The sequence below is a fragment of the Podarcis pityusensis genome (genome assembly GCF_964106645.2).
Source record: "Podarcis pityusensis genome assembly, chromosome: 2".
Classification (NCBI taxonomy): domain Eukaryota; kingdom Metazoa; phylum Chordata; class Lepidosauria; order Squamata; family Lacertidae; genus Podarcis; species Podarcis pityusensis.
Genome location: NC_138029.1, coordinates 62,058,977 through 62,071,371, shown reverse-complemented (window position 1 = coordinate 62,071,371; position 12,395 = coordinate 62,058,977). Strand labels below are relative to the sequence as shown.

Genomic DNA, 12,395 nt, shown 5'->3' with positions numbered 1-12,395 from the left:
AGCTTGACAGTCTTTCTTCATGATAAAAGATGGGGAAGCAACATTTCCCAGCTTATTTATGGTTTGAGTATATTGACTGTAATAGAATCAGGATAAGAATCTTAAGGCTGTGAGCTATCCATCTCTCTCTCTCTCTCTCTCTCTCTCTCTGTGTGTGTGTGTGTGTGTGTGTGTGTGTGCTCCTGCTCACCTGCTGGGAATGGGGAAGAGTGTGTCTCTAAATGTCACATTTGAAGTGCACCTTTGGTTGGACAGCTTCTCGCTTTACACTCCCTTGGCTTCCGCAGCCTTTGAAATTCAGAGCCTCTCTCACCTTGAGACTGAGCCTCAGAGTGTTCTTTCAACTATTCATTCCTCCCCCCCTCCCCGCCCCCTGCTGCTTTAAGTATCAGCTCCTTGCCCCTTGGCAGGTTTTTTCTTTTCCCCCTTGGCAGAAGGGTGTGTGTTTCCAACAGATAACTTGTACCTGATAAAGGCTACAATCAATCAGAAATGGGGTGCTGCTGAGCTAAATTGACATTTTGCCTAATTCTTGATTACCATTATTAAGTGCTTGCTATAAATGAGGCAACTCCCCATTTATGTGGGGGTTACATTCTGAGGCACCACACATTTAAGCATGTTTGAAACACCCTTGAAAAAACCTGCAAACACCCTGTTCCACTCCCGCCCTGTCCCACCTCTTTTTGTGATGTTTTTGTGAAATTTTTGTGCACCAGCTTCTCCTGGGTCTTTACTCCAGCTGCTGCTCTCCAGATATCCAGGGCAGGGGTAGGGAATGTGGTGGTAAAATAGAATCAGTCAACATGTCAACATGTGGGTTCATACACAGAGGCCCAGGAAAAACAGCACAGTGCTTCAAAATATCTGGGACATATCCAACTCCCGCCAGCCCCAGCTAGCATGGCCAGACATCAGGAACGATGGGAGCTATAGTCCAAAAACATCTGGAGGGCCTCAGGTTCCCCACTCCTCCTCTCTAGAAGACTGAAAGATGGGTACCACTACATTGCTGCCTTCATAGGTTGTGTTAGCTGTGCTTGTATGCAAACACACAAAACTGGCCCCCAGATTTCATTTAAACCAGAGTTAATAAATTCAGGTTGAAGGGATGGTGTGTGTTGTGTGTTTGCTCTGACTGGGGGAATAATGTCTAAAGGATTAAGAATTACTTGGTTACAGCTTTAGTTGCCAAGTTAGGCCAAATCCACTAGCCTGATTAATGCTCGCTTCTTCAGAGCCTTTTGTTGTTGGAAAGGCTCAGACAAAACATAAAAATCTATTAATTATTGTAGGTATTGTATTCATGTAAGATCTTTCTAAGTCTTTTATTACCATTGTAGGCATTCCTGTAAGATCCCCCTGTGCCTGCAAATCATTTGCTTGTTTTTATATATTATGTTTTGTGTCGTTTTACTGTTTCATAGCCAGTGTGTGTGTAAAATTTAATGTAAAACCACAGCTGTTGATTTTCTTCTCCTATCTTTAGATGTATGGTTTCATTTTCCACAGTGTGCCACCTTCTGTTAGGTACATCCATGTGTGTTTGCTTGCTCTGTTGTTACCATACATATCAAAAGGAAAGCATTATACACAGAAAATTTGGAGCATGATTTGGCAAATTTCCATAGCATGTGTCAAGGGCTGCATGCACATCATAAGCACCCTTCCTCTTTGTTCAAACAGGAACTATGTGCAATTACATGCACGATAGGCGAGAATTTTCCCCTGAAGTGGGTTATTAAAGCAAACACTGGCTTATTGCAGACCTGCCTTTACTCTGAAGGCGCTACTGTGGAGAAGGAGCCCTTTGCTAATCGGAACCTCACCCAGCAAAGCAAAATGTGATTTTGCGTAGAATTCTATATGCAAATAGAACCTTTTATATCTCTTCCTCCATCCTCAGGGGTTCCAACAGGATTTTCTGGTCCAGTATATGTCCAATATATGTTGACTGGACCCTCTGACCCACTCACAAAAGAGACCATAGATGTGCATACAATTTGCATATGCCATGCGTCATATGCAGATTTGTCTCTTTTGTAGGTGGACTGGAGGGGCCCCCAAATAAATCAGTGGCCACACATGTAATAAAATGTCTGACAAACAGAATGTGAATGGGTGAAGATTGCATTTCCGTACTAACCTGTTGAATTTCTGCCTGCCGCACAGCTGGTAAAGACACAAAAGCCGTGCTTTTCCAAAACCAAAGCCTAGGCTACCATCCTGTGCCCACTTACCTAGCAGTAAGCCCCATTAACACTTCTGAGTAGACATACATGCCTAAGCCACTTTGCAAATTTTTCACATTTCGCATTTTCCAGTTTGGAGGGAGATTCTTTAGCACCACCAAGCACATGATGTGTAATACAGTGGTACCTCGGGTTAAGCACTTAATTCGTTCTGGAGGTCTGTTCTTAACCTGAAACCGTTCTTAACCTGAAGCACCACTTAGCTAATGGGGCCTCCTGCTGCTGCCATGCCGCCAGAGCACAATTTCTGTTCTCAGCCTGAAGCAAAGTTCTTAACCTGAAGCACTATTTCTGGGTTAGCGGAGTCTGTAACCTGAAGCGTCTGTAACCTGAAGCGTCTGTAACCTGAGGTACCACTGTAGAAGGGTAAACTATGGAGATTCCAAGGGCAACTAGAAAATAAGACAGAAGCAAGAAAGGGACACTAACGGGTAGGGGGGGAAACCAGCCCTTTAAGACTCCACGGATTCTTATCACCTGTTTAAGAGGCATAACAGTTTCCCCACATCCAGATCCATCTGACAACTAGAGAAAAGAGGTCTATGCCATTCAACTTTCATCTGTCTTTACCCGATGCAGGGATTCCCTGGGCAGGATTTGACTAATTAGTTCCATCAGTGGAAAAATCTGTGCATGGACTTCTGCTTTTGCAAAGGAGCTTTCCCCTGTCCTCTCCCCAGTATGACCCCTGAAATTGGTCAGGCTGAAACGGGTCAGGAGAACCTCCGGGGACAATGTGCAGGAGGGAGGAGAGGAGGGGTTGTGTTGTCTAGCAAGTCAAGAAGACAAAACAATAGCTGAATCCCTTCCCATGGTATCCCCCCTCTTCTATAAGCATTCTCCTCCTTCTTTTAACCCAGGGGTCAGCAACCTTTTTCAGCCGTGGGCTGGTCCACCGTCCCTCAGACCGTGTGGGAGGCTGGACTATATTTTGAAAAAAAATATGAACGAATTCCTATGCCCCACAAATAACCCAGAGATGCATTTTAAATGAAAGCACACATTCTGCTCATGTACAAACACCAGGCAGGCCCCACAAATAACCCAGAGATGCATCTTAAATAAAAGGACACATTCTACTCATGTAAAAACATGCTGATTCCCGGACCATCCACGGGCCAGATTGAGAAGGTGATTGGGCCGCATCTGGCCCATGGGCCTTAGGTTGCCTACCCCTGTTTTAACCCATCAGTTAAGCTGGCCACCACCATTTCCCTACTGCTATCATCTGTGACAAAGAACTGGACATTTACAACAAGAGTGGCTAACTTGTGGCCCTCCCTATGTTGCTGGACTCCATCTCACAGTGGCTGCAAACCAGCATGGCCAGAGGTAGTTCAACAACATCTGATTTACAATAAAAATGGCAGGTTGTTGTCAGCCCCTTTTCTACTGCTCTGCTGTCTCCTTCCTCTTCCTGTTCCCGACATGTGTGTCATTCTCGTTCTGGAAGAGGCAAGGCTTTTTAAAAGGTGTTTGACATCAGCTAGATGAAACTTTAAAAATAATTATGAGTTATGAAACTAAGCCCAAACCCTCAGGGTTCTTACTAGCGAAAATATCATTATGCAGGGAGGAGGGGCAGAGCTGTCAGCTGCAAAAGCACCCTGTGCTGAGAGTCTGTATTATCATTATTTCATTAATGTGTAATAGTCGTTATGGTTGATTGCTTTCATTCATGTTGTGTAGTGTTTTCTTCTTTCTATTTTATTGACATTTCACAACCCTTATGAGAATCAATTGGAAAAAAGAAGGAGGAAGGCATTGGGAAAGTTAGGCTCAACAAGAAATATGTTTCAAAGGCGGAACTGAAACAAGTCTAGTCTTTCATTTAACTTAAAGCCAACATAACAAAAAGATGGAAAAGCCAAAGTAGGCATGTACAGGAGATGTGGCTTTGCAGTAGGAACACTTGCCAAACTTGATAGACTGTGGAAACATGAGACAAGAAGATCTCACCTGAAACCAAGATAAAATGGTTTAGGTCACATGCGATTTCAGTTATCCTTGATGAAGGTGGAACTTGAGTTTTATCAGCAGCAACTGAAGGGAGTACCATATTTTTTGCTCTATAAGACTCACTTTTTCCCTCTTAAAAAGTAAGGGGAAATGTGTGTGCGTCTTATGGAGCGAATGCAGGCTGCGCAGCTATCACAGAAGCAAGAACAGCAAGAGGGATTGCTGCTTTCACTGCGCAGTGATTCCTCTTGCTGTTCTGGCTTCTGAGATTCAGAATATTTTTTTTCTTGTTTTCCTCCTCCAAAAACTAGGTGCGTCAAATGGTCTGGTGCGTCTTATAGAGCGTAAAATACGGTAATTTGAGCTTGTGAACACAATTTCCCTAAATATACACAATTTTACAAGCAACTTCCCCTATATAGTGTATTTTTGCATGCTATTTTCATGAAGATATGCATTTTCTGCACTCTTTCGTCCAATATATATGCATTTCTATATACATTGCTTGGCTAGAGAACTGCATTGCAAAATTCAGAGCAGTGTGAATTTTGAAGGATAATGTCCCACTTTTTCTTTTTCCTCCCTCCATGTTTTGGAGAACAAATAAAAGTGGTGTGTTTTTATATGTAGGTGCAAAAGCTGACTCCTGTTTCTACATAGAATAAAATCCCTGCACCAAATGAAAGGAATGGTGAAATTGGCATTCATAGTAAGATGTAACCAATCCACTTTAAATTATTTAATTGTAATGCTTCTGCAGCCAGTCAGGTATGGAGGGTTACAACACAGGCAATTGGCTATGTCATTTGCCAAAACCTTCTCTCTCCAGAGGAATTGGGGTTGAAACACCTATATTTGCCCAGGCCTTAGGCAGTTGTACATTACATTATTCTTTTATTATTATATTTCCTCTTCCCCTTTTTCTTCTCTGCCCTGCTATTTTGTCCCTCTCAGTTTCTCTTCTCACCTTTCTCCATCAGTCTTTCTTTTTTGAATTACAACCAGCCTCTCACTTATATTCTCTCGCCCTTCTGTACCCATTTCCCTTTCCACATTTCTCATTCCAAGGCTTTTCAGAATGGGTGGAACATTGACAATTAAAGGGCAAAGCCTTTCTCATTCCAAGATTCTGGAGAGATACTACCAATGCAGAGTAGACAAGTGGTGGCCAACATGGTGAGCTTCATAGGTTGTTGAACTCCATCCATCAGTACTATCAGTCCCAGTCAGCCTGGCCAATGGGCATGGATGGCCAAAGTTGGAGAACCATATTGGCAACCTCTACAGCTGAGCACTCACTGGGCAGGTGCTTTGGCTGCTTGATAGGTTCATATATGTTTATCTTCTACCATTTTGACCTCCAATAATGCTTCTGACAAAGTGTGCAAGATCTAAGCAATGTATTTATTTTAAAAATAGTTTCAGGAGAGAGAGGAACCCAAAGACATTGTTGTTCTACTTGCATCCATTTCTACAAGCCAGAAATGTGGTGAGTGGCTAGAGGCATTTATCCGTAGTCATCATCATCTCCACCATCCAGAAAGAGTAATGATTATTGGGTGTTTCTGATTATTAACCAATGCTGCAAATATATATGGAGAAATGCTGTATCTGGTTATTAAGCAGCTTTTGGAGCGCATTGTTCTGTGGGAGAAAGGAAGAGAAGAGTGTCAGGGAAAGTGGTAAGGAGGAAGAAAATGTGAGCAACTCATATGTATTTCTTTATTTGGAATCAGTGGCAGATGATGCCCATTGGGATTGGTGGCATGGGAGGCAGGGAGGCCAACAGCAGATGGAGCCAGAGCAAATGACAGCTGCAACCACAGCCAATGAGAGGCCCCCGCCTACTGAGTTCTACAGGGGCAACACTGAGATGAAGGAGGAAGCTCTCAAGGAGTTCCACTCCTTGGCTGGTGGTCAGTAAGAAGGTGGGCATGTGAAGACTCCCTAGGGGCAGACTAAGGCTGGTGGGACCGTGTCCTATTTGCCTTAATGGGTAAGCCACTGTGAGGAACATTTGTATCTCACCATTCTAGTTCAAAACTAAGCCACTCAACACAGTTAACAAATGCAGAAATTTTGGGGGTGGGAAACAGAGCCTATAAAAATTTATGCCAATGAAAGAAGAGCAGATAAAATAAACAATACAGAGGTGTAAAAACCAAAGAGCAGAAGCAGCCAAGTATACTGACAGCAGCAAGAAAATGTTTTGATATGTGGCCAGGAAGGACGGGTCCTCACTAAGGACTTTGGGGGAATATGAACCTTCAAATACGATAGCCACCTAGGCCAGCATTTCATGCATAACTTTTGGACTGGGTTTTTTTCCAGTCTCCAGCCAAGTGGAAGCTGCCTCCTTGCAGCTGGGACTGAAGCTACTTTAATTCTAATTAACTGGAATCTGAGCCCCATAAGGCAGCCGAAGACAGAGTTGCTAGTCCTAACCAGGCCATCATCTAGAGCTGGGAACTAGGTAGAAAGGTCAGGGTAAAGGACCCCTGGACAGTTAAATCCAGTCAATGGTGACTGTGGGGTTGTGGTGCTCATCTTGCTTCAGGCCGAGGGAGCCGGCATTTGTCCACAGTCAGCTTTCCGGGTCATGTGGCCAGCATGACTAAATAATAATAATAATATTAATCATAATTTATTATTTATACCCCACCCATCTGGCTGGGTTTCCCCAGCCACTCTGGGCGGCTTCCAACAGAATATTAAAATACAATAGTCTATTAAACATTAAAAGCTTCCCTAAACAGGGCTGCCTTCAGCTTCTGGTGCAACGGAACACAATGATGAAGGCAGAGATCATGGAAATGCCATTCACATTCCCACCGCAGCGGTTCCTATTTATCTAATTGAACTGGCGTGCTTTCGAAATGCTAGATTGGCAGGAGCTCGGACAGAACAACAGGAGCTCACCCAGTTGCAGGGATTCCAACTGCCAGCGTTCTGATTGGCAAGCCCAAGAGGCTCAGCAGTTTAGACCACAGTGCCACCCGCGTCCCTCAGCTGGTCTCTAGCCAGACCCTGCCCAGGAGCCAGAATTGCTGGAGTCCCACCACACACACCACCCCAGCTGAGGGATGTAGAACAAACTCCTTCCTATCCATTCCCACAGCTAGGTCCAAATTGTCTGCTGCCCTTAGCAAATCTACCCCCCACTCAATTCCTGATAGCTTCAGGTGCTTTAATTATGATTAAGCATGGAAATCAGACCTCAGTTAATTTCAGTGATTTAACTGCAGTGGTACCTCAGTTGTCGAATGTAATCTGTTCCAGAAGACCATTCGACTTCTGAAACTTTCGACAACCAAGGCACAATGGGCAGTCAGCAAATTCAATTGAGACAATTAAGAAATGAGCTTCAGTAGCCGTTCGACTTCCGAGGTGCATTCAAATCGGAAGCATTTATTTCCAGGTTTTCAGCAAATACCAAAATGTTCAACTTCTGAAGCATTCAGCAAACGAGGTACCACTGTACTCAAACTGTAGTGGTGATCCAGATTTGTGAATCTCTCTGAGACTAAATATAGCTCCTCAGATTCTGTTTCACACAGAGACATTCATACACACCTACAATAAAAAAATATTGAGATCAGGTTGCCTTACCGACATTCCCAAAGTATTTGATGTGTGCCTCAGGATACTTTTGCTCCAAGGCTAATTTCTTGAATTTTTCTTTGATGTCATCTCCCAATTTCGATCCCCTAGCTTTAAACACAAGCAAAGGTTGAGTAAATTGTTGTTCTCAGAAAGGCTGAAATATCTGTTTCATGTCTATAGAGCACCCAAAGTCTCTTATTCTTGCCATCTTCTCTGGATTGTCCATTAGACAGTCAGGAACAGAAACGCCCATGAAACCAGAGAAGAGGATCTAAGCAAGCTTGGCCAAACCTGGCCCTCTAGAGGTTTTGGGGCTACAATTCCCATCATCCATGACCACTGGTCCTGCTAGCTAGGGATGATGGGAGTTGTAGTCCCAAAACATCTGGAGGGCCATGTTTGGCCATGCCTGATCTAAAGGAACTGAAAGCCTACACAGGTGCCGACTGTCCCTATTTGCTAGTGGGAGGCTTTATGGTAGCTGCCCTTTCTGCTGGATCATTGTGAAGTGCTAAAGTGGCCATTATTTAGGGTTCAGCTCCCTTTTCCAAAAAAGATATTCCTTCACCATGGGAAGTGTTGATTATTCCATTAGCCACTTTTTATTCTAGAAGATTATTGTAGTCAAGATTTTAAATAGGTTTTCCTCCTTCTTTTTAACTCTGTACAGTATAGGTGACTGTTGACAGCAAAAAAGAAAAGAAAAGGGGGGGGGGGTTAGAAATTAGCCATATAAGTATAGATAAAGATATTCAATAATTTTGTATTCTATTTTTGTATGCTAACTAGAGCCGTAATTGGATTGAACAGAACTTAGGGTATCCGTCCATAAACTTAGGGTATCCGTCCAGTTGTTTTAGGCAAAACCTTCCACCAGCCACCAAACTATACTACAGATGGAAAAGGCAAGGCAGGGCCAACTCCTTCAGCACAGCAGAGTGAAGATCAGCACTGGCTCTGCCTCCTTCCTTTGACCTTTTCCTGCTCTGGCTGGTCCACAGAAAAACTTGAAACTCAGAACTTGAAACTGAGCTTGCTTCTTTCCTCTCCTCCCAACCCATTCTCCTTTTGTGACTTTTAGGGCGTGTGTGTGTGTGTGTGTGTGAGAGAGAGAGAGAGAGAGAGACAGAGAGAGAGAGAGAGAGAGAGAGATTTGTAACTTCTTTGTGGCTGAAGAATGAGTTGAAAAACAACAACACTAACTAACTAGCATCCTTTTTGCTGAACCACAGATATGCCACAGGGTGGAGTGAGGGTTATTGGTTTGTTTGTTTTATGTTGTGAACTGCTCTGAGATCTATGGGTGAAGAGCTGTATTTAATAAATAAAAATAAAATCCATTGCCATAACACATACCAGACAGATACATAGTTTCATTTTCTAATTTCTTCTTGTGCAAAATGACATACTTTTCATAATCAACATCCATGATGTGGGCAATACCATCTATACAGGAAACAACACAAGATATCAACTGAAGGAAGCGGGTTCCTCATTTCTTGGCTGTTAGTGGAGGGGGGCAGGCAAATTGGGATCAGCCACTCTTAGTCACCTTAATTATTCATTCTTTCTCCCACCCCCTCATTAATATGTCTTCAGAATTTTAAGGGAGGTGAATCTCCATGACTTAATAAGTGTCCTGCCCAGGTCCACTGCCACAGATTGTCCTTCCTAAAGCACGCATTGGGAATCACCATTCCTTCACCCCCACACATTTCATCTTGCTGCCTGTCTTACTTTCCCCCTCTTTTAGCCATGGTGTTAGGCATGGCAGACTCCCCTTAGCTCTTGAGTCAGAGAAAAGAGCGTCCTTCCTAAAAGGAAGGTGTTTGTGTGGCCAAGGCTGCAAGTACTATGCTGAAAATCTAAAGTTAAATGTAAATGTTGACTAGTTACCATAGGAAATATATGATTATGTGGACACTTTCTCAACCCCTTCCCCAAAAGGCCTTGCTTTGAGGAAGGACACCCCCCCTTCCTCTTTCTCAATACAGTCATACCTCTAGTTGCGTTCGCTTCATGTTGCGTTCGCCTCATGTTGCAGATGCATTCTGCACGCTTCGCACATGCGCAGAATGGCCGTGTGCACTCCATGCTTGCGCAGAAGCACCGCTCTAGTTGCGGACTTTTCGGTGTGCAAACGGCACCCCGGAACATATTGTGTCCACAACTAGAGATACCACTGTATGTGGTAAAGGACTTCCCCATAACCAGACTGTTACGTACCTTTAACTCCTCATTTGCCCTTCCTATCTCTTTGTTATTTAGACTGATAGTCTTATGCGGCATCCTCTTTACAACCTCCTCCTCCTCCTCCTCTTACTTCTCTCTTGAATCTCAAGATGGGAGGTCAGCTTGGAACGATCTTCCGAAAGAACTCTGGAGCAAGCATGGCTGCCTTTGTTTTCTCTAGGCTACTTAGGTTTAGTGAGACCCAGTGCTTTCTTTCAAAAAAAAAAAAAGTTTAGGGGTCCTCTCATATTCCTACTCATATTGAAATACTGCTCCTCAATGAGGCCAAACTTAGATTGACAAAATGTTTAAGGGTATGCGTACCCCTGTGTCCCCCCAGAAAAAAAGCTCTGGCTAGACCTATGTTTGAACATTTGCCCGAATGTTTGAACATTTGCCCAAATCACAGCATCTGAATCTTCCGATCACAAAACATACTTTTTCATCAGGTAATAGGGTGGCTCATGGTAGTCATATTTACCAGGAAATTTGAATACACCAGGTTTGTCAGTGTGCTTTAACAAGAAAGATGCTGCCTTGCAGTGACCATCCCTGGAAAAGAGAGCTAAATGAAAGCAATTCAAAACCAGATACCCAGCCTGCTTCTGCCTTGCTTCCCCCGCGTGTATTTTTTAGGGTGTCAGAGCCACTGATGGAAGAATACATTACCAGTAAGATGCCTTAGACTTTACCAGAGGGAAGGATAGCCAGAGTGTCAAGAGGAATGGCACCCTGTTTCTATCAATGCCTTCAAAATGAACAGGCCTTTTTGGAGGCCTCTACATTATCAAATGGTTTCCACAGGATTACTCAATGTCTCCATTGGCATTCCAGCTATGTTTTATTTATATCACTATGCCCAACCTAAGTGGCTCGTTATGATATATTAAGATAAAACAAGACACACACAAAAAGAGAGAGATAATATGGGATGGGAAACATGTGGTCTTCCTTAAGCAGCAGCTCTGTACAAAATCTGGACATTGCTGCATCCAGCTCAATATTGTCTACACTGACTGGCAGTGCCAGAAACTTTATGCCCTTTCCAAAGCATCTCAAAATGATTTCAGGGGAAATCAGGGCTGTGGCTCAGTGGCAGAGCACCTGCTTTGCATGCGCAAGGACCCCGGTTCAATTCCCAGCCTATGCATGATGGGAGGAGAGGTATCAGTTGTAAGGTACTAACGACATATAATTAGCGGTGAGTGTCATATCTCCATCCGAAACCTCCACCGTGTGGTCCATTGGTGATATTTTCTGATCATGCTCAGCCAACCCAGGCAACTTGGAAGCCATCCCGATGGGGTGCCACTTCCCGATAGCCTAAAACAGAAGAATTTTGATTGACATTTTAGGGGGCAGCGAAAGGTGATAGGTTTTAATATATAAAATAGCAACGTCCAGTTGGTTGATTGCGAAAGTAATGTTGGTTGTAGCGCTATGTTCAATTTTCAGTGCTGCACTTTCTGTTGTGCATTTTTTGTCATTCCCCCCCCCAAATGCTCAACAACTCCGGCCAACCCCCCCCCAAAAAAACCCCACACACACTCCTCCTCCCTCCAATGACAATGCATAGATTAGTGCCAGTTATTTTATCCTGGGAGTACATTGCAGTCTCTGGGGAGTTGGACGTGCCTGATATAAAGCAGCCCACCTCATCTCTGTAATTTTCCTACCAGAGCTAGAAGCACAAATCAAAATCAGGCAGCCATTAATCTGTTGATAGCCAAGTTTGTGGGCTTGGGCGAGAGGAGAAGCGGGACCCAAAAGCAACAGGGCCTTTACTGTGAGCATTCAAGATCAACAACCCTAATCTGCCGTTTGCCATCTGATTGGATTTACTCTAGCTCATTGATTTTAGAATATTTTTATTCCCTGCCTGATATTATATTAATGTTTTATATTCTTGTTGTTAGCCGCTCTGAGCCCAGTCCTTGGCCAGAGTGGGCAGGGTATAATAATAATAATAATAATAATAATAATAATAATAATTATTATTATTATTATTATTATTATTATTATTAATATTATTATTATTTACTCAAGAGCAAAGCTGCTCAGGTGTCCTATCCCGAGTCCTAAGAGAAGCAAGGTCAGAGGGGAAAGGGGAAACATCACTCATTTCCACAGGTTGCAAGTCCCATCTGTAAACGTCTTACCTTTTGGGGGTCAAAGTTTGGGTACACAGGGATGTCAGCACTGACAGGAAATATGCAGGCAGGGGTCAGTCCAAACACCACCAGCAGCACAGCAATCATCCTGGAGCTGGTTCTCTCCTGCTCTTACCGTGAACACCGTGTGCAGGGGGAGAGAATGATGGTCCAGGGTTTCAGCAGCCCAGTTTAAATA

The 12,395-nt window shown here is 43.5% G+C and overlaps 1 protein-coding gene and 1 long non-coding RNA gene across 2 annotated transcripts in view; one reads left to right on the top strand and one right to left on the bottom strand.

Annotated features, from left to right (window-relative positions):
* LOC308469255 overlaps positions 1-12,395 on the top strand; it is a 270,286-nt gene that overhangs the window by 80,831 nt on the left and 177,060 nt on the right. The window lies entirely within an intron of this gene.
* LOC308469241 (epididymal secretory protein 4-like) lies at positions 5,597-12,376 on the bottom strand. Its single transcript, XM_080991440.1, has 6 exons — positions 12,206-12,376; positions 11,233-11,369; positions 10,528-10,598; positions 9,171-9,260; positions 7,821-7,922; positions 5,597-5,855 (listed from the first exon to the last, which is right to left on the bottom strand). The coding sequence occupies exons 1-6, from the start codon at positions 12,302-12,304 to the stop codon at positions 5,830-5,832; spliced, it is 525 nt and encodes a 174-aa protein (XP_080847566.1). The 5' UTR covers positions 12,305-12,376; the 3' UTR covers positions 5,597-5,829.